The sequence below is a fragment of the Epinephelus fuscoguttatus genome, linkage group LG3, assembly GCF_011397635.1.
Source record: "Epinephelus fuscoguttatus linkage group LG3, E.fuscoguttatus.final_Chr_v1".
Taxonomy (NCBI): domain Eukaryota; kingdom Metazoa; phylum Chordata; class Actinopteri; order Perciformes; family Serranidae; genus Epinephelus; species Epinephelus fuscoguttatus.
Window position 1 is genome coordinate 18695535 of NC_064754.1, and position 23364 is coordinate 18718898.

Below are 23364 nucleotides of genomic sequence, written 5' to 3' on the forward strand. Positions count from 1 at the left end.
AACCAACCAAACAACAACAAAACACAAAACAAACAACAACAACAAAAAGTCTCACAGAGCCTACAGTTACAACATAATAAATAACAGGGAATAATGATCATTAAAAATATAGCCAAGCGTTACTGTAAAATGTAAAATGTCAGTTAAATTGAGTGGTTCAGTAACGACAGAAGAATGAGAAATGAGATCAAATTGGAAATGAAATCAAATTGGAAAGGTGTTATAGTCTACATGTACAGTTGGTATGAAAATGAGTTGCCAAGGTATGTTTAAACAGTCTGAAAGAAGAAATGGAGCGAATATTTACTGGTAAATTATTCCAGTCAGAAGGTGCTTTAAACATGAAAGCTTTTTTTGATGTGGACTTTGAAACATTAGGTACTGAAAAGAAAAGCTGATTGGGCTTTCCTGCAAATTTGCACAATTCCTATCTAATATGTGGAACGTTTGACACCCAATTTTTGCACCCCTACGTTCACCTCTGGGGGTACCCCACCTATAAAGGGGTGTCTCCCGCCTTGCCTCTCCCCTTTTGCTGTTGCAGTTTATGCTGACATAATCTTGTGTGGCTTAATTTGTGTAGAGGCTGGAGTTTGTATGGTTGTGTTTGACGGAGGATTTTGTTTTTGCCACCTGGAGAGGAATGAACGGAGATCGCCTCTGAAGATATCCACGGTCTGGCCCTCTTTGTATCTACACAACACAGACATCACTAGAGTCCACCAGTTACACTCAAACAATGGTTGATATTATATCCTACCATAATGCACATTAAAAAATGTTTTTTAAAAATGACATACGTAACAAAAAGTTACAAACATAGTTAAACAAAATAACATAGGTTAGGTTTGTTTAGTAATAGAATAATGGTTGGGCGAGCAAAACTCAACACTGACCCAAAATAACCACATTAACACCTCAAAAAACACTCAAATCCATGAGATTTATTACAGGTAGACAAGCAAACAAGACAATAAAAATCCCAGGCTGAGAGGCAGCAGGACCAGCAGTCTCCACACCAGAGGCCTCTCTCCTCTGCTGCTGGCACAGGAGCTCTGAAGCACCTCCTCCATGCCAAGTGCACCACACCTCGTTAAGTAATGCAGCACACCTGGGCAGATCTACAAGGGAGGGAAAAGGGACAGCAGTGTACTCTCACTTACTGTGATTAACTGTACGTTTTGTGGTAGACATTGAACACTACATGGGACATGTTATAAAACATCAGTGAATAATCTTCCATCCTAATTACTGATTCAAACTTTTTTTGATTTTATCATTCAAAGCAAGTTGCAGCTCATAAAAAGACATTAATTGACAGACCTTTATATGGACTAATCTGAGGAAAGTCAGCTTTACCTCCCACACTTGATTTTATTCTGTTCAATGGAGAGTAAACAACAACCTAACATGTGCTGTACAAATATAATCTGATGAAACCTGTTCATGTGGTGGCTCCTTCTGACCACAGTCCTTCAAAGAGTCAGACACTCACTGGTGTTGGGAAACAGTGAAGGTGTTGAAACTGGATGTGATTCCTGAGCTCTGTTTTATGCTGCTTTATTATGATGTACATATCTAATCATTTGTATGATACACACCTTCCTATACAGCTTCATTTATGTTTGAGAAACAAACACAAACACATCTGGTCCACGTTTTCTGTTTATGAAGTTTATTGTGCAGATGATACAGAGAATGAAGTGATTTGGATCTACAATGATGAGTGTAACAACATCATGGTTAAGATAACATCATTAAAATCTGAAAAGAGAAAACAAAACAGTTTTTCTGTACTCCTCAATATCTGGTTACATTTCGGCTTTTACTTTTTAGGAGGAGTAGGTGGAGCTGCTAGGCTGGTCAAGAAATCAAAAATGTCCTTGATCAAATCTGGGATGGCCGGGGGGGCCGGAGGGACTGGGGGTGCTGGAGGGGCCGGCGGTGCCGGAGGGGCTGGAGGGGCCGGGGGTGCTGGAGGGGCCGGCGGTGCCGGAGGGGCTGGGGGGGCAAGGGGAGCTACTAGTTTGGTGAGGGCATCAAGAAGGTTCTTGACAAACGCCGGGAGGGCCGGAGGGGCTGGGGGGGCTGCGGGGGCCGCGGGAGCTACTAGTTTGGTGAGGGCATCAAGAAGGTTCTTGACTAACGGCGGGAGGGCCGGAGGGGCAGGGGGGGCAGGGGGGGCCGGGGCCGGCACTGGCACAGGTATTGGCAGTGGCACTGGCCTAGGCACTGGCACTGGAATTGGCACTGGCTTAGGCACAGGCCTAGGCACTGGCACTGGAATTGGCACTGGCCTAGGCACAGGCCTAGGCACTGGCACTGGCCTAGGCCATGGTCTGAAAACCTTTGAGAAAATCAGAAACATTCATTGTCAAATACACAAAAGAGGATTTTAAATTATTTTTACAGTCACTGACATTCAGGTGTGTTGTATGTTGAATTGAAGAGGAAAGTGAGAGCGTTCACCTCATGAGAATACGAGCCAGAGTTAGAGCTAGACCGAGCAACTCGTTTGCGCTCCACCTGTTGTAAATCCACAAGTTTGATATTACCAACATTATACTATCACAGTTAAAGTGGTGTCAGAACACTGGTATCGAGTATGACAGTGTTACACTTACAGGATGAGCCAGAGCGAGGCTCAGGAGGCATCCAAGCACAAGTGCTACCTTCAGCATGGTTACAGTGATCACACCTTTTGAAAAGGAAATAATAAAGACTTCATTAACAACAGCAAAATCACCACCATCCTCACACATAGTCATTATATTAACATAATCACCTTTTAGTCTTGAGCAGAGTGTCTCGCAGATGGTCGAGGAGGTTGTTGTAGTGCTGCTCTGAATGTTGGGCTTTTCTTATATACAGTTACAGGAGCACATGTCACCTCATTAGCATTCAGAATTGTTGGGAATTCCTCTTTCTCCATATTTCAAGGTGTGGCTACTGATCAGAGATGGAAACCACACCTGGATCAAATGATGTGATTCATTTCAGAGCTATTTTAACAATGGCTCAGCACAATTCAACTAAACAGCCAACGTAATTACTTTTGGGAAAAGCAGAAATATCAAGGAAAAATTACTAAATCAACAAAATCAGCAAGTCTACAAAATTGGGCAGCGCTGATTTTCTGAAACACTCCTGTCGTGGTTTGATGCTGTGCAGCAGACAGAGTAAAACCTTGTCACAGCTGCACCCAGCAAAATGTCCTTCCTGAAAACAAAAGACTGCAAATGTGTATTTTCCTTCAGCTTTTCAAATTTAGGAAAAGTTTTGTTTTTCGTTTGTTTTTTAATTTTATTAATTCGTGATGATTCAGGGGGATTTACTTTACTTTACTTGATTGTTTTTTCCAAGGAAAATCCTCCATAATCAGGCCATATCTTTCAGACTGGAATGTCAATTACCCTTTTCATGCACAAGTATAATCTTGCCTATGTCATCACCTTCTCTTGCCAGAAATGGTCAATAAATATAAAGTTGCCAGAAAACAACAACATGAATTTATAGTACGTAATGATCATCACTTTTTAAACTTTTGTCATTTTTAAAACTGCACTCATAATATTAATGACAAGTAAAAATGCCAAGCTGACATCTGATATATTGATTCACAGACTAAGTGGCAACCTGAGATACAGTGTGTGCTGTACAAATACAATATGATGAAACAGTGGTGGCTCATTCTGACCACAGTCCTCACAAGGCTCAGACAGACACTCAGGTGTTTGGAAACACTGAAGGTGTTGAAATGATCTATCTATCTATCTATCTATCTATCTATCTACTTCTAGCCCTTTTTAGATAGGAGTTGTGCAAATTTGTAGGAAAGCCCAATCAGTCTTTTTTCAGCATTGGCACTATAAAAACAAAATCAGGGAGTGCAGCAAAATGCCACCTACCTACTTGTGTTAACACAGAATGCACCTTTTTCAGGGCAATGGGGGGGCATGAGCAAGTAACAAAACGTGTAGCTTAGCGTTTGGCGTAAACAGTACTCTCTCGGTTCTCTTGTAAGTCGGCCTGTTTTTCACCGTCCCCGTCATCTGACGGTTAATGGCCTCTTCATTTGCGAGGACAAGGAGGGTGCGCAATTCTTTGTCTCCCCAGCTGCTCATCTTTACAGTGTCTGTTCCCTCTTGCTACTAGCTGCTCATTCCTGCTATCAGCTGTTTCCTGTTTATCCACTGCCAGTGGCTCGCACGTGCGGCGTCATCAGCAGCTCCTCCCACAAGTCTTCAACAGCCCCTCCCGTGGCGGAAGGCGGCCTAGGTCTGTTTAAACTAAAAGGGTTCCGCCAATATGTCTACCCTACGAGGCGGAAGACTGGGCACCTCGGATCAACTCGCCAATCCAGCTCTGTGTGTCTAAACGCTCGCAGCTTGCCGGCAAAACGCCCCAACATTCACGGAAAATCTGCAGTGTAAAAGGGGCTTATCTATCCACCTATCTACCTACCTTACCTGCCTACCTAAGAATACAGATACACATCTTTCTACACATCTCCATTAATGTTTCTTACATTTGAATTTGAAGAAAACCCAACATTTTTCTTCCTTGTTTTCCATTTTGAAGTGTATTTATTAAATTGTCTTTGATCCACATGTTAGATTCAATTAGAATGAAACCTATGACGTGCAATACTGGTTTTCATTTACTTATTACATTTTAGATTTTATTGTGTATTGTGTCTTCTCCAGGTCTGTTTTGGTCTCCCCACTTTCCTCTTACCCTGTGGATTCCAGTCCAGTGCTTGTCTTGTGATGGTATCGGCTGGTTTGCGTAAGGTGTGTCCAATCCACCCCCACTTTCTCTTCTTCACATCCTGGCTAATGGGATTCTGATATGTTTTCTCCCACAGGCGGGCATTTGAGATCTTATCAGGCCACCTGATGTTCAGGATGTGTCTAAGGCAGTCAGTGACCATCAAGAATATTGTTGGACTTCCCGCTTGATTAATGATCAGGGATTAAAAACCACACCTGAGTTGTATGTAATGTGGTATTTGTTTCCAGTGTGGGCTTTTTTTTTCTTCAGTTCTTTTAATAAGCACACAAGTCTAATGCACCAGTGCAACCAAAATACTAGACGCAAATCTCAGGGTCAGTGCAATAAATAACACTGCTGTCTTTGAAAATGTATCTTTTATTTATTTACACTGAACAAAAATATAAACGCACCACTTTTGTTTTTGCTCCCATTTTTCATGAGCTGAACTCAAAGATCTAAAACATTTTCTATCCACAATAAAGACTATTTCCTCACAAATATTGTTCACAAATCTGTCTAAATCTGTGTTAGTGAGCACTTCTCCTTTGCCGAGATAATCCATCCCACCTCACAGGTGTGGCATATCAAGATGCTGATTAGACAGCATGAATATTGCACAGGTGTGCCTTAGGCTGGACACAGTAAAAGGCCACTCTGAAATGTGCAGTTTTATCACACCGCACAATGCCACAGATGTCGCAAGTTTTGAGGGAGCGTGCAATTGGCATGCTGATTGCAGGAATGTCCACCAGAGCTGTTGCCTGCGAATTGAATGTTCATTTCTCTACCATAAGCCGTCTCCAAAGGCGTTTCAGACAGTTTGGCAGTACATCCAACCGGCCTCACAACTGCAGACCATGTACAACCACACCAGCCCAGGATCTCCACATCCATCATGTTCACCTCCAAGATCGTCTGAGACCAGCCACCCGGACAGCTGCTGCAACAATCGGTTTGCATAACCAAAGAATTTCTGCACAAATTGTCAGAAACCGTCTCAGGGAAGCTCATCTGCATGCTCGTCGTCCTCATCGGGTCTCGACCTGACTGCAGTTCGTTATCGTAACCAACAGTGGGCAAATGCTCACATTCGATGGCGTCTGGCACGTTGGAGAGGTGTTCTCTTCATGGATGAATCCCAGTTTTCACTGTTCAGGGCAGATGGCAGACAGCATCTGTGGCGTCGTGTGGGGGGGTGGTTTGCTGATGTCAACGCTGTGGATCGAGTGGCCCATGGTGGCGGTGGGGTTATGGTATGGGCAGGCGTATGTTATGGACAACGAACACAGGTGCATTTTATTGATGGCATTTTGAATGCACAGAAGGAGATGCGCCTGGTGGTCACACCAGATACTGACTGGTTTTCTGACACACCCCCCCCCCCCCCCCAATAAAGCAAAACTGCACATTTCAGAGTGACCTTTTATTGTAGCCAGCCTAAGGCACACCTGTGCAATATTCATGCTGTCTAATCAGCATCTTGATATGCCACACCTGTGAGGTGGGATGGATTATCTCGGCAAAGGAGAAGTGCTCACTAACACAGATTTAGACAGATTTGTGAACAATATTTGTGAGGAAATAGTCTTTATTGTGGATAGAAAATGTTTTAGATCTTTGAGTTCAGCTCATGAAAAATGGGAGCAAAAACAAAAGTGGTGCGTTTATATTTTTGTTCAGTGTATTTTGCATGAAGATTCCATCACATTAAAAATACTACAGTTATTTATTGCATGGATTGTGCTGTCTTACAGTTAATGTTACAGAACAATGTGTCCTCATACAGCGGTTCATATTATATCTTACAATAATGCAAATAAAAGAAAAATAGTTTCTTCACATTACATACTTAACATAAAGTTACAAACATAATACAAAATTATGTAGGTTCGATTTAGGAATAGAATAATAGTTGGGGCGTTTTAATGTTACAAACAAAAAGTTTCGTAGGTTAGGTTAAGGCAAGTAAAGTTAGGTATGTTAGAAGGGAGAGTAAAGTTAGGTAGGTTAGGTTTAGGAAAAGAAACATGGACATTGTTGACACGTTAGGTACTTAATGTAAAATTACCTGGATACTAGGGAAAAAAAATACTGTTGGGCATCATCATGTGACATACTTAACGTCAAGTTACGTAAGTCAGGTTTAGGCAAGTAAAGTTTGCTAGGTTAGGACAAAAAGGAAAGGTAGGTGGGTTAGGTTTAGGCAAGTAAAGTTACGTAGGCTAGGGTTAGGAAAAGAAAAACTGTTGGGCATCATCATGTGACATACTTAACGTAAATTTACGTAGGTCAGGTTTTGAAAACTAAAATTATGTGGGTTAAGTTTAGGAAGAGAAATACGGTGACGACATACCTTAAAATAAGACAAAGTTTACTTGTTTTCACACGCAACACCAACATCAGTCTCCTGGAGTAAAGTCCTGTGTTTGTTTGACCCATCCACCATCCCGACCTACCACCTTAGGCAGACTTTTGCTGCTTCCTACTTCCTTTGTTACTCCCATCAGTGCATTGGTTAGGTGATTGCAGCTTTCACAAGCTGGTTATAATAACTAGCTCGTGATTATTATAATGATTATGTGGGTGGTATATGAATTCTGGTGCATAACTGTTTTTTATACATACAAACAGTGTATGAGAACAGCCTGGACAAAATGAGTCAGAAATGCTGCAGTATGCTTCAAATACTTTTTTCTAGTCGTTTGCCATTTTGCTTTCAGTGACTCCAAGTGCATGACATGAAACTTAAAGATGAGGTGTGTAAGATTTAGGGGGATTTGGTGGTGTCTAGCAGTAACTTGCAGACTGCAACAAGCTGACACTTCTCCAGGCTAGAATTCCTTCAGTTTCATGTTATACATTGGTGTAATTCCAGCACTGCTCATTGCAGCTGGGCTTCTAACTACTGCAGCTGATGCAAAGATGCAAAAACGTGCGCGTCCACAGACATTAGCCAGTGCTAGCTAGCAAGTTCTTTTGGCTTGCTTTAGACAATGGAGAAAGATGACACAAATGGTGCATTCAGAAAAACTCCTTTCAAATGTTGCAGTGCACTCTGGCACAAACTGTACTATTCTTAATTCTTAACTTTGTCTGAATGTATCATTTGGTTTTCCAGAGCAGCACACTCTTGGAGTCTGGGGAGATGGAGCAGCAGAGCACCAGGTAGAGTGAATGTGTGATTAACTTAATTATTTGTTAATTCATCTAGAAATATAACGCTCCATTTCTTTGACCAACAGGGCTCTCATTTTAGTGTAGAGCATCAGACTGAATTTACAGACCATGTCAGGTCACTCACTCTCAGGGGCCGCGAGTGTCACTTGAATAAGTAAACACTGACCGGACTGGCCGACCCATATGCTCTCACTCAGTGGATGGATGACTTGACAGGATTGCTGAAGGTCGCATGGCCGGCTTTGTGGTTGATTACTATGCCAGTCTTTCAAAGGAAGACGACATTTGAACTGTTTCCACCAGTTTGTTTTGCTATCAAAGTTAACGTTAGCTAATGCGCCAAAAACTAAAAATATTCCTCTTAATCCCCCCCAGTTTCTGGTGAGGTGGACACGATAACCCTTAATACACATGATGTTTTTTTTGTCCCTACAACAAGAAGTACTTGTTCCCTAACCTGATATGAAGTGTGCGCTGCTCATGGGAACATTTTTGATGATCCCCCCCCTTCCACTCCTTTCGTCTTCTCGCATTTAACTATAGTTGTCTTTGTTTTTGTTGATGGTCAGTGGTGGCTGGTATCGTTCAAATATAAGTTTTGAGCCATTACTCCTATTCTAATACCCAATAACACAACAAGATGACATTTTAAGACTCCAGTGTAGCCTACAGCCCTGTGGTGGCAAGTCGTGTTTTGCCTCCAGCGAACAAACTGACGTCATTGTGACGTCGGCCCTAAAAGGATCTACTGGAGCCAGTTTTTGGTTTGCCTATTCTGGGCTGCTGCAGAAGCATGGCAGTGCAACATGGTAACCTCTATAAATGAGGTCTAGCTCGCTATGTAGCTATAAACAGCTCATTTTAAGGCAAGGAGAACACAACAATTCTTATTTTCAAATGATAATACACTAAAGAAAACATAGGTATTGCATTATAGTCCCCTAACTCCACTGGCCCTTTAAGTATCTCCAGTGATGCAATACAAGATACATGTTCACTAGACATATTTGTAGAGGATTGCTACAGACAGAAACACAACATTGCAAGTCAACCCAGTCAACTGCATTTGGCCACAGGCTCTCATCAACATCACACCTTATGTGCGGTCTTGCAATAATACATTTGGGAAATAATTCTTTGACAAGACTGATCCATCCCAGGCAATTTTCTGAAGATCTGTCCAGACATCAAGTATGTATTGCATCCAAGAGGGTCATCTGATCTTGTGGCTAGTGGTGAGGAAAACAGGAAGAAAACAATTCCTCTATGGGTCTGAGGAATGGTGAATAAGGTGGAAGGATAAATTACACCATCCTGGGATGGGCTGTAAACCACTCTGTTGCAAAACAAAGAAACACCACAGAGTTCCATACAATTACAAAATGCCCCCTTTCACAACCTGGCACAAGTCTTTCATACCATAGGAGTCATCACGAAATGAAAAAAGGTGCTCAGTGTCCTAATTAGGAATTTATGCATTTTAATTTTCATAAACATTGTATATTAAGGTACACATAGTCACCAATGACTAGTTGCTTATCAGCATGCATCTTAGTAGCATATTGACTCTTTATTAGACATTATAAAGCACTTATTAATGCCTTATTCTGCTTGATCATTTTCTACAACTACTAGGTCAATCACTCAACTAAACTAAAATTGTCAATAGTCAATAACCTACACGTCATTGATAATAAGTAAGGAAGTTGTTGTATATGAATCACAATCGTAATATGTTTTGCCCAGTATGGGCGTCACAAGGTGGTAGTACCACAAGAATAGTCATTGCCCCTTAACTGTCTCTTCTTATCTAAGAAAGCACAAAACTGCAAGTGTGAACAGTATCCAAATAACTAAATATAAATAAATAAAGTCTTTCTAACTCAGAGTATGTTTCCCATTCTAAGGTGAAGTCTTGCTCATAACTCTGTTTTGCTCATAAGTGTTTTCTTACTCACCACTGGGCCTCTGAAAATCTTGGGGTGGCAACCAAAACCAACTGACTAACTGAATTTCAGGAACTCTTTCATGCTGTTGAAGTATATAGATAGTTGGAAACTACTTCATTATGGACAGTTATGGAATCACATACTGCTATAATTTGGTTTCTTATTGTACATTTAATATTACTAATCATCTGATGTGCGTAGACTAAACTAGTACAGTTAACATTTTGAGTTCCACAACAATCCTGATTTAATGTGTTATGTATCTGTACATGTTAGGTGATTCATTGTTTCTCAAATAAAGACGGATATACAGCTGTAGAAGGAGTACATTAATTGTAACCAACAAAACATTTACTGGGAACAAGCTTTCTCAAGTTCAGGGTAGACACATGGATACCCACAGAACTCATCAGAGGGACCCCTTTGAAAATGGCCATGCCAGTTGTTCTCTCACCAAAATTTAGCCCAGATTTAGAGCATTATATAGCCTCTTTCGGACAAGCTATGCCTACACAACCCGGTCTCATTCCAAAATTGTTGAATACCAGCATGTGGGCAGTGACTTCCGCATCAGATACCAACAAAAAAATGCCGTCCTTTCTAGGGTGACCATATTTTGATTTCCAAAAAAGAAGACACTCGGCCGGCCACGACATAGCCTACTTAAATGATACTTGCAGTTTACTCAAAGATGCCTTATAATTTTAATATATTTAAAATTTATATGTATGGATAGAAAATTCCGTTATATTACAAAATAATATCTCTAAAAGACAGAAATTCAGATAGGCCCCAATAGGGGACACATACACACACTAGAGTGTGGCAATCTGAGCCTGATGGTACCCGACGGGTTGGCCTGGGTTTGGTCAAAAATGTAGCTATAAATTGTATTCGGGCTCGGGTCGGATTCGGTCAGCTTTCAGTGAAAATGTAGTGTAAAAATAAATAAAATCCTATTGTCTGTCCTGTTTATTGTTTGGGCACCGTTATTTACGTGACAACACCTGAACATAACACACACAGACACACATTGGCTGTTTGTTTCTACCTCTCCCCTCTCTGGAAGTCTCGGACCTCCAGCCACCTGCCTCCGCCTATATTTAATGCTGAAAATAAAACACATGCACTCTGCCGCACTCTAACACACACACACAAACACACGGAAAACCGGACATTATCATCAGTTTATAAAAACGCCCCGGACGCCCCGGACGGGACGTGAAAAGTGGACATGTCCAGGCAAAAGAGGACGTTTGGTCAGCCTAGTCCTTTCACACTGCCATGATACACAACTGGGTACCATCAGTGTGTAACAGCACCTAATGGCGTCAGGGGGAAATGTCGCAGGACAACAGCTTAGATTGTAGGGGTGAAAAGTCCAAGTAGGGTGAGTGGCAGGGGTGGTCCAGCAATCACCAACTTTCAATCCAAGGCAAGTGTTCGCTTCTCGTAAGATTGTAAATCCAAACCTTGTTCTTTTTTTCAAAACCAAACAACGTGCTTTTGTTGTTGAAGAAAAAAGGTGTCGGCTGGCGGTGTTGTACCGACGTAGTACATGTATTTTGAAAGAGACTGCATGCAAACTGTACTGTACCTTTCCTGGGAGAATGGAAGTGTATTTTGAAAAGGTAAAATGCATGTAACAGGCCGAAGCTGAAACAGCATCCCAGAACATCAACAACAGACCCACCCAGGCTACTTTGCACATAGGTCAGAGTGAGAATGTGTTGGCCTACATTGTTTGTACTAATGGATAGTCTAGGTTGGCTAGTTTCACAAGATACTACTAACACCTTTGTGCTAGCTTAAAAATAACTAGCGCACCACAGCCTCTCAAAGACAGTAATGTCGGTCTCCAATTATTTTCGTGGAGGGGCAGCAATTGACCTATGGCTAAGTCCCGACCTCAAACGCGATGAGCCAATCACAGTGCGTATAGCCATTCCCATACACTCGGACATTCTCTGCCTGGACGTTCATTGAAATGCATTACAGAAAGTCAGTTTTGTTCAGTTTTTTTTGAGGTTTTTCGGAGATTTGAAGTTTAAAAATGGTCAAATGGTGTGCATGGGGTACATGTTACTCCGACACAAGGTATCCTGAGAGGCTGGACGACGAAGTGTATTTTTTACACTTTAAACCACATCTCAACCGTGAAAAGTGCCTTTGGATAAAGTTATGCGGTAACTTAGACCACAACATTAGCTCAACGTGAATAAGATTAACAGTGATGTCTATATCTGTTCTAAGGTAAGTCAACATTGTGTTTGAGGCAACATATTGTCACTTTGCTGGAAAGAAATATAAAGTTATCTTTAACATCTCTAGCTAATGTTAGCTAAAGTTAGCCTAACGTTAGCTCCTACCTACGTTGTTCAACATGTCACCTTGTTTGCTGGGAGTTCATTAGCCTATTTTATTCCAGTTTTGTACTTTTGTGATCGTACATCATTGTTATCTGTTGTCCAAAGGGCTCTAGTTAAGCTAACGTTAACTTCTGGAGCTTAGCTTCATTAACTTATCTGTAATCGAGATAACAAAGGTTGGCAAACGTTATGCTGAATGATTCAATGTAAATACTGTAGCACCAAACTAAGGAAGAGACACTCTTGGTAAAGGTGGTAAAAAGGCCGTTATCCTTTTCTCATATTCTGAGCCAAAAACCTTAACTTCAGTGGCACTCTTATTTTATCAGCAACTATAAACTCATCATATGTGCTGACTTGAACATTTTATTCTCAAACAGCTGGGACTTTCTTCACAGTTGTTCTCTTAATGGATGAAAAAAATCTTCTGAAGTTAAAAACAAAACACATAGAAGTCATTCATTCATTCACACTTTGCTTTAATAATCATTTATTACATTTTAAGACAATGTTCATAATGCACACTAAAGTCAGGTTTCCCCAGTCAGCAGGTTGTCTGTGTCATTTTCCGATTGGAGGGATGATAGGTGGGATAGGTGGGATCGGTGGGATGACAGGTGGGACGAGAGGTGGGATAACAGGTGGGATGACAGGAGGGATAGGTGGGATGACAGGTGGGATGACAGGAGGGATGACAGGAGGGATAGGTGGGATGACAGGTGGGATGACAGGAGGGATAGGTGGGATGACAGGTATAGGGAACGCAAAAGGCCGTGGATATGGCACTGGAATGGGGATCTGAATTTGCTGGTACTGATACTGAGGCTGCATGTAGTTCTGATTCATCTGGGGGAAAAAATACAGTGAAGAAATGAATTCATACAGAGATGCATTCTGGAGGGTATGTGATTATTTTGGCAGTGGGTCAGAGCATGCGTTCAGATATACTGACCTCATCGCTGTCATCTGAGCGTTTAACTCGTATCCTCTCCTCAGACACCTTAAAATACAAATTACCGCACATCAAAAATTGGTAGGTCTCAATTAACCACATTAAGTATTTAAAACAAAACCACTAACACCCACACAGCAATTAAAAGAACATGTGACTCAGAGATGGATTTTAAGATTGTTGTCACTGTTGGTTTGCGATACTTACAGGGGTGGAGGAACACAATACTGTGAAGCACAAAATCAGAACCAGCAGTTTCATAGCTGAGACAGGTGTGATCCTTTGTGGAGAAAAATGCAAAAAGGACTCGAGTTCAGCTACTAATTTAACACACACAAAAAAAACAACAAGAGCAAGGAAATGATCTTACCTTGAGTCAAACATTAAGGGTTTTAATAGCAGCCACAGAGGGGTGTCTAATTTTGCAGTGGTCCTCTATCAGTCCAGGTCCACTTTTTAAAGACATTTTTACCCCTCAGCCATCCAATCAGCTGTCAAGGTGGGCTGTGATTTTGTATTTCTATTAATGGCATGCTATCTGATGAAACGTGTTAATGTGGTGGCTCCTTCTGACCACAGCCGCCACAAGAGTAAGACACTCACAGCTGTTGGGAAATTGTGACCGTGTTGAGACTTGATGTGATGCAAGAGCTCTGTTTTAAGCTCCATTAATATAACATAGATATCTAATAACTTATGTGATATACACCTTTCTGCACAGCCTCATTAAAGCTTCTCAAACATATGAACATTAAGAAAAACAAACATCTGGTGCACGTTTTACATTCACGGAGTTTATTTGGCAGATACTACAGAGACTGAAGTGTTTTTTATCCACAGGTTTGACTGAACTACAATGATGTGTGAAAAATGGTTGCCATGACAAACTGACACGAAACAAAGTGGATATAAAACAGATCGATGTCATTCAGTGCTGGTTTTCATTCACTCATTGATCTCTGGGTAAATTCCAGATGTTACTTAGTAGTAGTAGGTGGAGCAGGCGTAGTGGTAGGTTTAGCTGTAGTTGGCTTGGCAGTAGTAGGTTTGGCAGTAGTAGGTTTGGCAGTAGTAGGTTTAGCAGTAGTTGGTTTAGCAGTGGTAGGTTTAGCAGTAGTTGGTTTGGCAGTAGTAGGTTTAGCAGTAGTTGGTTTAGCAGTGGTAGGTTTAGCAGTAGTTGGTTTGGCAGTAGTAGGTTTAGCAGTAGTTGGTTTAGCAGTGGTAGGTTTAGCAGTAGTAGGTTTAGCAGTAGTAGGTTTAGCTGTAGTAGGTTTAGCAGTAGTTGGTTTGGCAGTAGTAGGTTTAGCAGTAGTAGGTTTAGCTGTAGTAGGTTTAGCAGTAGTTGGTTTGGCAGTAGTAGGTTTAGCAGTAGTAGGTTTAGCAGTAGTTGGTTTGGCAGTAGTAGGTTTAGCAGTAGTAGGTTTAGCTGTAGTAGGTTTAGCAGTAGTTGGTTTGGCAGTAGTAGGTTTAGCTGTAGTAGGTTTAGCAGTAGTAGGTTTGGCAGTAGTAGGTTTAGCTGTAGTAGGTTTAGCAGTAGTAGGTGCTTTAGTGGGAGTAGTAATTCGTTGATTGAAGAATCTAGCCCACAGTTTCAAGATGTTGAGCCAGTTTTGAGCAATAGGCTGTTGGTGATAGGTGGGATACCATGGCCTGTAAACCTTCAAGAAAATCGGAAACATTCATTGTCAAATACACATAAGAGGATTTTTTTAAAAATGATTTTTACAGTTATTGACATTCAGATGTGTTGAATGTTGAATTGTAGAGGATAGAGAAAGCACTTACCTCATTGGAATTTGAGTCAGAGCTATCACCAGAGTAAGACCGGGCAAGTCGTTTGCGCTCCATCTGTGGAAAATCCACAAGTTGTATATCACCAGCGTTATGCTATCACAGTTAAAGGGATAGTTCGGGTTTTTAGACATGAAGTTGTGTGAAATGCTGACCATCTGTAGCTCTCATGTGACGGTGTCACTACTCTCAACGAGCCTCCTGCTCTGAGAAATGGCCCGTAGCTTACCGGAGAAAAAGTAGTTCTGAAGATATACGGGGGACACGTAACCAAAAGGTTTTAAGCTACAAAAAAGTATGCATGTGTTTTGTTAGACTATTTCAATAATTTTAAAACATCCCCGCATTACGTCAGACCTTGCTATCAATTGGGACTATTTTCTGGCCAGTGTCACTCCGCCGTGCAGGCCTGCAAGACAGCACGGCAACAGAAATCAATCAGACAGTTTATCACCACGCCGTGCAGGTGCGCAGGATAGCAACGGCTAACGAAAACTTCATCGGCTGTTTCCAACAGAGAACCAGCAGGCTATTATTAGTGAGGAAAAAGATGTACTAGCCCTATATATACCTACTACTACAGCGCAAACACCGGCTCAGGCTCACGACACACCCTCGTCAGCTGCTGTAGGTAAACAGGAATACCAAAATGGTGTGAACTTGTGATTTCCCCAGCTGTGGGAATAAAAACATCGCCGGCTCCCAATTCCATCGGTTTCCTGTTACAGATGTAACCCGTAGGCAACTTGGGCTCGTGTCAATTGGGATGAACCTCGTTACCAAGCCGGCAAGGGTGAAGCAACTGCGCGTATGTCAGGCTCATTTCAGCTGCCCACAGATCCCGACGGACAGAGAAAATGCAATTTCCGCACTGCTGTGCCCAAAGAGAGATATATTACCTAATACCAGTCTATATAACGATGTCTGTAGCTGACTGTCTGTAAAACAAAATGTTTGATTGAACTAATAGCCTGTTGTGTTGTGGAGAGTACATTATACGCAACCTCGTTTTACCGTCGGCATTTAGTTTATTATATTAGGCGAACTGCTAAATCCATGACATGAGTAATCAATCACATAGAAATGTGAATTCATATGTGATTATGACCAGTCTCTGCTTTGTTCTGGTGGTGGGTTAGCCAAAGTTGCCTACGGGTTACATCTGTAACAGGAAACCGATGGAATTGGGAGTTGGCGATGTTTTTATTCCCACAGCTGTTTGCACCATTTTGGTATTCCTCTGTTTACCTACAGCAGCTGACGAGGGTGTGTCATGAGCCTGAGCCGGTGTTTGCGCTGTAGTAGTAGGTATACAGTACAGGCCAAAAGTTTGGACACACCTTCTCATTCAATGTGTTTTCTTTATTTTCATGACTATTTACATTGTAGATTCTCACTGAAGGCATCAAAACTATGAATGAACACATGTGGAGTTATGTACTTAACAAAAAAAGGTGAAATAACTGAAAACATGTTTTATATTCTAGTTTCTTCAAAATAGCCACCCTTTGCTCTGATTACTGCTTTGCACACTCTTGGCATTCTCTCCATGAGCTTCAAGAGGTAGTCACCTGAAATGGTTTTCCAACAGTCTTGAAGGAGTTCCCAGAGGTGTTTAGCACTTGTTGGCCCCTTTGCCTTCACTCTGCGGTCCAGCTCACCCCAAACCATCTCGATTGGGTTCAGGTCCGGTGACTGTGGAGGCCAGGTCATCTGCCGCAGCACTCCATCACTCTCCTTCTTGGTCAAATAGCCCTTACACAGCCTGGAGGTGTGTTTGGGGTCATTGTCCTGTTGAAAAATAAATGATCGTCCAACTAAGCATAAACCGGATGGGATGGCATGTCGCTGCAGGATGCTGTGGTAGCCATGCTGGTTCAGTGTGCCTTCAATTTTGAATAAATCCCCAACAGTGTCACCAGCAAAACACCCCCACACCATCACACCTCCTCCTCCATGCTTCACAGTGGGAACCAGGCATGTGGAATCCATCCGTTCACCTTTTCTGCGTCTCACAAAGACACGGCGGTTGGAACCAAAGATCTCAAATTTGGACTCATCAGACCAAAGCACAGATTTTCACAGGTCTAATGTCCATTCCTTGTGTTTCTTGGCCCAAACAAATCTCTTCTGCTTGTTGCCTCTCCTTAGCAGTGGTTTCCTAGCAGCTATTTGACCATGAAGGCCTGATTCGCACAGTCTCCTCTTAACAGTTGTTCTAGAGATGGGTCTGCTGCTAGAACTCTGTGTGGCATTCATCTGGTCTCTGATCTGAGCTGCTGTTAACTTGCGATTTCTGAGGCTGGTGACTCGGATGAACTTATCCTCAGAAGCAGAGGTGACTCTTGGTCTTCCTTTCCTGGGTCGGTCCTCATGTGTGCCAGTTTCGTTGTAGCGCTTGATGGTTTTTGCGACTCCACTTGGGGACACATTTAAAGTTTTTGCAATTTTCCGGACTGACTGACCTTCATTTCTTAAAGTAATGATGGCCACTCGTTTTTCTTTAGTTAGCTGATTGGTTCTTGCCATAATATGAATTTTAACAGTTGTCCAATAGGGCTGTCGGCTGTGTATTAACCTGACTTCTGCACAACACAACTGATGGTCCCAACCCCATTGATAAAGCAAGAAATTCTACTAATTAACCCTGATAAGGCACACCTGTGAATGAACTATGAATGAACATGTGTTCATTCATAGTTTTGATGCCTTCAGTGAGAATCTACAATGTAAATAGTCATGAAAATAAAGAAAACGCATTGAATGAGAAGGTGTGTCCAAACTTTTGGCCTGTACTGTATATAGGGCTAGTATATCTTTTTCCTCACTAACAATAGCCTGCTGGTTCTCTGTTAGAAACAGCTGATGAAGTTTTCATTAGCCATTGCTATCCTGCGCATCTGCACGGCGTGGTGATAAACTGTCTAATTGATTTCGGTTGGCGTGCTGTCTTGCAGGCCTGCACGGCGGAGTGATACTGGCCAGAAAATAGTCCCAATTGATAGCAAGGTCTGACATAATGCGGGGATGTTTTAAAATTATTGAAATAGTCTAACAAAACACATGCATACTTTCTTGTAGCTTAAAACCTTTTGGTTACTTGTCCCCCGTATATATCTTCGGAACTACTTTTTCTCTGGTAAGCTACGGGCAATTTCTCAGAGCAGGAGGCTCGTTGAGAGTAGTGACACCGTCACATCAGAGCTACAGATGGTCAGCATTTCACACAACTTCATGTCCAAAAACCCGAACTATCCCTTTAAAGTGATGTCAGAACACTGGTATTGAGTGTGTTACACTTACAGGAAGAGCCAGAGTGAGGCTCAGGAGGCATCCAAGCACAAGCGCTACCCTCAGCATGGTTACACCTGTTCAAAAGAAATAATAAAGTCCTTATTGGTATCAGCAAAATCACCACCAACCTCACACAGGAGAGACAGGAGCAGAAGATTCGTATAATCACCTTCAGATCTTCACAGCTTCAGCAGACAGTCTTAGGAGGTTGTTGTAGTGCTGCTCTGAATGTTATGCTTTTCTTATATACAGTTACAGGAGTGGACGCCATCTCATTAGCAGACAGCATTGCTGGGAAATTACAGATGTTAGGAAATCTTCCACTTCACATGCCGAGGTGTGGCTAATGATCAGAGAGGGAAACCACACATGGGTTGTATGGTTCATTAAATAGCTCACATCGTAAAGAATGTGCCACAGTCCATTGGATTTGCCTGACATTGAGATCTAAGTATCAGTTTTAGTCAGAGAGCTCTTTTATTACCACTGCTATGTGGGTTCTTTATTCTCCACCCTTCTACATTGGCAAATCTGGAAACAGATATCACACATGGAAACACCCAACACCTGGTCTTAAAATTACAAATCAGCTGACTTAGTGGCTTTGGCAGGTAACAGGCAACACCCAGTGAAGTATGCATTCTTGGCTCCTTTTGTTTTTGGAAATTAGTTGCTGCTATTCTCGCCTCTACACATAGAAGTATGTACAGAAGGTGCATTTAAAGCAATCTAAAGAGGTTTTCTATTTCCAGTTCTATTTAAATAATTAATCATCGCTGCCGGTCATCACGTGCTATCGTCATGCGCTGTTGCTACAAAAAGGGATCATAGTCAACTAAGAAATTATTAACAAACAATGTGTGGGGTAATGGCAGTTTGCACATAATTAGGCGTGACTAAGTTTGAAGAAATATGTGGTGTTTCTCAATGTCCGATGACTGCTATAAGTATCAATGTACAAAGGGCCAAACATATACCTAAACAGCACAGGTGAGTGTACTATACAGAAAACTTGCTGGGAAATGTCTGGTTTGTTTTAAGGCACTAACATCTAACATTTTCTTGCAGGTTCTTCAGACACAATGCAGCACTTGTGTATTGCAGCTTTACTTTTGTCAGCTGTCACCGCTCAGCTGGATGCAGACCCTAAGGTAATGCGGAATAGACATGCATAGACACACAGGTACAGATTTGTTTTTACCATCTGTGAAGTTTTTCTCATTGAATTACCTGTTTGTGTAGCTGGGTGACAGCAAGAAGCCGGTGACAGAAGCCCAAGAACACGGGTCTGACTGGGACGCTGGCCACCCATGGGTACGTGTTTCAAGTCGTATAGTTGTTAAGTAGTAGTGGTGACTTGGTGGCGGGAGATAATCAGTGGTATCTTCTCGTGTTTGGGGTAGCTTCTTGAGATGCCCCCTTGGCTCCCAAACCAGCAAGCTAGAAGACCAGGAAATCCCCGCAGACCTGTGGAAGGGACTGATGGGCGACCTTCTCAAAAAGTATTTACATGAAGCTCTCAATTGTTATTGAGTCTCATTAAAGGACAAGTTGAACTAGCTGTACTTTTATTTGTTGTGTGTCTGAGAGTTTAGTTTCTTTATTCCACAAACAATAGTATGAACTCTTCAGTTTTATGGGAGATTATGTGCTGCAACAGCCAGGCATAGGGACTTCCCAGTCTTGTTGCCTAAGTAAGGTTGCCAGTTAACTTTACAGGTGCTGATATGTGAAACCCGTCTCTTAGAAGGTAAGTTTCTATGTTCCTAAACTGCTTTTTAAATTATGTCACTGCAGCAGTTTGGATTAGGCTCAGAGACAATGTTTCTAACTGGTGACGAAATGCTATACTGCTCAGTCTTCAGTTGGAGGTGGTTGGGGAGAATTGCGAGCGCACAAAGAGCAGGACCTTGACTTGACAAAGGGAAAGATCAGGATTTCACTTAAATGTTAATATATTAAGTGTCAACATTTTTGCGACTTGCAAGGTACGTTAATTAGCAACATTATTTGCTCAGCATTACATTTCTCTCAGAACTTATTTGCAGTTTCCGAGTAGTTTTACGTGAACAAAATTTCTAGGAGGCTGGAAATGTATATCTTTTAACTTTAGAGAGCACCAGACTTCCTGTTTTCTCTTCTTCCAGTATTGTAGTTTCTGTTTAGAAAAGTACTTGTAGATAAATACATTTTGCTTTCATGCTTTACAGCTTTAATATAGTGGGAACTAAAATGCAGGCACTACATAGTGATAAGGATATAGAATAAACCCCATGAAACCCCTTGAATTATATGAATTTTACCTTTGACTCAGTTACAATAAGCTAAAGAGAAACCAAAATGTCAAGCTATTTCATTAACATTAACAATATACACCAGTCAGCCAAAACATTAAAACCACTGACGGGTGAAGTGAATAACATTGATCATCTTGTTACAATGCAATGTTCTGCTGGGAAACCTTGAGTCTTGGCATTCATGTAAATCCTACCTGATGTGCTCCACCCATCCAAACACTGTTGCAGACCAAGTAAACCTTCTTATGGCAATGGCACTTGTCGATGGCAGTGGCCCCCCAGCAGGACAATGCACCATGTCACATCATAAAAACTGCTTAGAAATGACCCGAGGAACGGGACAAAAAGCTCAAGGCGTTGACCTGGCCTCCAAATACCCCAGATCCCAACCTGATCAAATATTGGAGGGACATGCAGGTACCCCAGAGGTACCCCCGATCCACAGTGGGTCCTCCTTGGACCGGACTTGGCTCTGATCTGTTAAGACATGAACACACCTTTGGAGGGTGTCCTGTAGTGTCTGGCACCAACGCATTGGCTTCAGAACTTTTGGGTCCCATGGGTTGTGAGGTGGGGTACCAGCATGTCCCACAGATGTTTGATCAGATTGGGATTTGGGGAATTCAGAGGCCAGGTTGATGCCTTGAGCTATTTGTCACATTCCTTAGGCCACTCCTGAGCAGTTTTTGTGGTGTGGCATAACACACCGTCGTGCTGGGGGGCCACTGCTACTGAGGGGTGCCATTGTCATGAGGGGGGTACCAGGTCTGCACTGGTGTTTAAGTGGGTGGAGCGTGTCAGGTGGCATCCACACCAAAGTCAGAACCCAAAGTTTCCCAACAGAACATTGCATTGTAACAAGATGATCAATGTTGTTCACTTCACCTGCCAGTGGTTTTAATGTTTTGGCTGATCGGTGTACAATAGTGGTTATCAAGTCACACTACAACATACTATACTGCACCGACACCTGACCGTTTATTAGACATTTACTTTACACAGCACTTTATCTGTGCTTCACACAGGGTCCTGATTTCATGCCTGGTGAGCGTGGAGTCCCTTCTCCTGGGATACTCAGTGGACCTTCAGGGGTCAGGAGGCCCAACAGGAGACCAATGGTACGTTCACAATGACAATATATCTGTACTCTGATGAAAAAAAATGTTGGGGTTTGTGGAGTTGGGGTTTGCTAAAACTTCTTCTATTTCTTTTCCTTTTATGTCTGTTGCTGCAAAATTTGATGCCTGCATTTGAAGGCTGGTTTAAAATCTTCACTACTGAACTGAAACATCAGCATTATTTTGGTTCATGACAAAACATGACAATTATTATTTCTTTCTTTTTGTAGGAGCTTTCTCCTGTGTTCAAGGTAGGCCTGCTGTCATCTCCAAATGTAATTTATACACATTCAAATTCACCAGGACAGCTGTCAAAAAAGATTTTCTTTTGTTATTAATTCCTTTTCAGGTTGACGGCGTGACGTTTCAGGTGAGATAAGAAGGCATACGCAGTGTACTGTATGTCTGACATGACAGACCTCACTGAATATTAACATTTTCATCTTATCGTGTGACTTTCATCCATAGAGCACCTCTGCTGTGCCCCTGCAGGAGGTAAGCAATGTGATTTAGTGACTTGATTTCATTTTTATTTTGTGAATTACACCATCCTGTGAAATATTACCAGTGCACTGACTCTCAAAATCTTGCAGGGGGAGACCATGTTTCGGATGGTGAGGGTAAGTGACTGAAGAATCGATTTCACTATTAAGTTTAATCACAGTTAAAATAAATCCTAATTATTGAATGCTAATGACTAACATGTACAGCCACGGGAGGGTGAAGAAGGCCCGGAGGAAAAGAGGAGGGGAGGAAGACGCAGACCTGGGGTATACTTTGATTTCAGTCAAAAATATTTAAAAAAAAAACTTTTTGGGCTTTGGCTGGTTTATTTGGGATTTATAGTTTGTTGGTTTGATCTTTGACTTAATTTTAAGACAGCAGTATTTAGATTTTTGTCTCTCTCCATCTCAATCGCAGCAATATGTGAAGCTCATCTACAAAGCCATGGAGCCGGTAATCGCCTCAATGTTTACTGCACGTGATATGATTTTTTAAGGGTGTGTCTTCAATGCTAATCATTATTTCTCTTTTTACATCTGAAGAACAAGGTATCCATCGAGTTTGGGGTTATGAAGTCTGTAAGTGCATGATTTGTAAGCATATGGCACCATGTAAATGTCTAAATCCATTTTCTACAATATTTGTCATCAATTCTTGCTTCCTATTTCCACTACCGTGCAACTTTTATTCAAGGCTTTTTTGTTGCAGCCATTTAATCACCAGTAAATGTGAAAGTCATAGACCTATTATTTATTATGGACATTATTTGGAAACTTAAGATCAGGCTTGTGTGGTTAATTTTAAATTCTATTTTCAAGGTGAAACCTGGTGAACTTGTTCGAGGCAAAGACATTTTTGAAGACGACTACTGACAACTATAAAAGGTGAGTGTAAATGGAGTGATGCTGATTAAGTTGTATTACTTATTATCTATGTCATAACTGCTGCTGACAAATGTTCTAATCTCACACTTTTCACAGGAGGACACCAACAACTACGTTTGATGGACCAACTTTGAAGCAGACTGTGGTGTCATTTCCTGTGATACATTCGAAGAAATCACTCATGTCATTGTGCATTTTCTGGGTAAAAGCATAATTTCTGTGTGACACAATAAAAGTCTTCAACAAATCACTT

The 23364-nt window shown here is 41.7% G+C and overlaps 3 protein-coding genes and 1 long non-coding RNA gene across 4 annotated transcripts; 1 reads left to right on the forward strand and 3 right to left on the reverse strand.

Moving 5' to 3' along the window:
• Positions 1-2169: 2169 nt before the first annotated feature.
• On the reverse strand, positions 2170-2901 carry LOC125885492 (uncharacterized). The gene is made up of 4 exons (XR_007448910.1): positions 2786-2901; positions 2625-2698; positions 2470-2526; positions 2170-2347 (listed from the first exon to the last, which is right to left on the reverse strand). It is a non-coding gene; the product is annotated as an uncharacterized LOC125885492 (long non-coding RNA).
• Positions 2902-4742: 1841 nt separating this feature from the next.
• On the forward strand, positions 4743-23358 carry LOC125885483 (collagen alpha-1(XVI) chain-like). Its single transcript, XM_049571037.1, has 15 exons — positions 4743-4793; positions 7895-7941; positions 19377-19459; positions 19551-19622; positions 19712-19810; positions 21631-21723; positions 21954-21974; positions 22073-22093; positions 22192-22218; positions 22317-22343; positions 22434-22493; positions 22645-22680; positions 22770-22805; positions 23046-23111; positions 23208-23358. Exons 3-14 carry the CDS (start codon positions 19391-19393, stop codon positions 23097-23099), a joined length of 615 nt encoding a protein of 204 aa, XP_049426994.1. The 5' UTR covers positions 4743-4793; positions 7895-7941; positions 19377-19390; the 3' UTR covers positions 23100-23111; positions 23208-23358.
• On the reverse strand, positions 12817-13634 carry LOC125885484 (uncharacterized). Its single transcript, XM_049571038.1, has 4 exons — positions 13594-13634; positions 13431-13503; positions 13224-13271; positions 12817-13117 (listed from the first exon to the last, which is right to left on the reverse strand). Exons 1-4 carry the CDS (start codon positions 13605-13607, stop codon positions 12833-12835), a joined length of 420 nt encoding a protein of 139 aa, XP_049426995.1. The 5' UTR covers positions 13608-13634; the 3' UTR covers positions 12817-12832.
• Positions 14032-18512, reverse strand: LOC125885482 (salivary glue protein Sgs-3-like). Its single transcript, XM_049571036.1, has 4 exons — positions 18478-18512; positions 18318-18382; positions 15009-15071; positions 14032-14881 (listed from the first exon to the last, which is right to left on the reverse strand). Exons 2-4 carry the CDS (start codon positions 18372-18374, stop codon positions 14201-14203), a joined length of 801 nt encoding a protein of 266 aa, XP_049426993.1. The 5' UTR covers positions 18375-18382; positions 18478-18512; the 3' UTR covers positions 14032-14200.
• Positions 23359-23364: the final 6 nt, after the last annotated feature.

Excerpts from the sequence above, each read along its gene's own strand:
- LOC125885483 (XM_049571037.1), top strand. The coding sequence starts at position 19,391 with ATGCAGCACTTGTGTATTGCAGCTTTACTTTTGTCAGCTGTCACCGCT. Across the intron at positions 21,975-22,072 it reads AGCTTTCTCCTGTGTTCAAG|GTTGACGGCGTGACGTTTCA; the intron begins GTAGGCCTGCTG and ends ATTCCTTTTCAG. Across the intron at positions 22,219-22,316 it reads CTGCTGTGCCCCTGCAGGAG|GGGGAGACCATGTTTCGGAT; the intron begins GTAAGCAATGTG and ends AAAATCTTGCAG.
- LOC125885482 (XM_049571036.1), bottom strand. The coding sequence starts at position 18,374 with ATGCTGAGGGTAGCGCTTGTGCTTGGATGCCTCCTGAGCCTCACTCTG. Across the intron at positions 15,072-18,317 it reads GCCTCACTCTGGCTCTTCCT|ATGGAGCGCAAACGACTTGC; the intron begins GTAAGTGTAACA and ends GATTTTCCACAG. Across the intron at positions 14,882-15,008 it reads CTGACTCAAATTCCAATGAG|GTTTACAGGCCATGGTATCC; the intron begins GTAAGTGCTTTC and ends ATTTTCTTGAAG.
- LOC125885484 (XM_049571038.1), bottom strand. Across the intron at positions 13,272-13,430 it reads TATTGTGTTCCTCCACCCCT|GTGTCTGAGGAGAGGATACG; the intron begins GTAAGTATCGCA and ends TTGTATTTTAAG. Across the intron at positions 13,118-13,223 it reads GCTCAGATGACAGCGATGAG|ATGAATCAGAACTACATGCA; the intron begins GTCAGTATATCT and ends TTTTTCCCCCAG.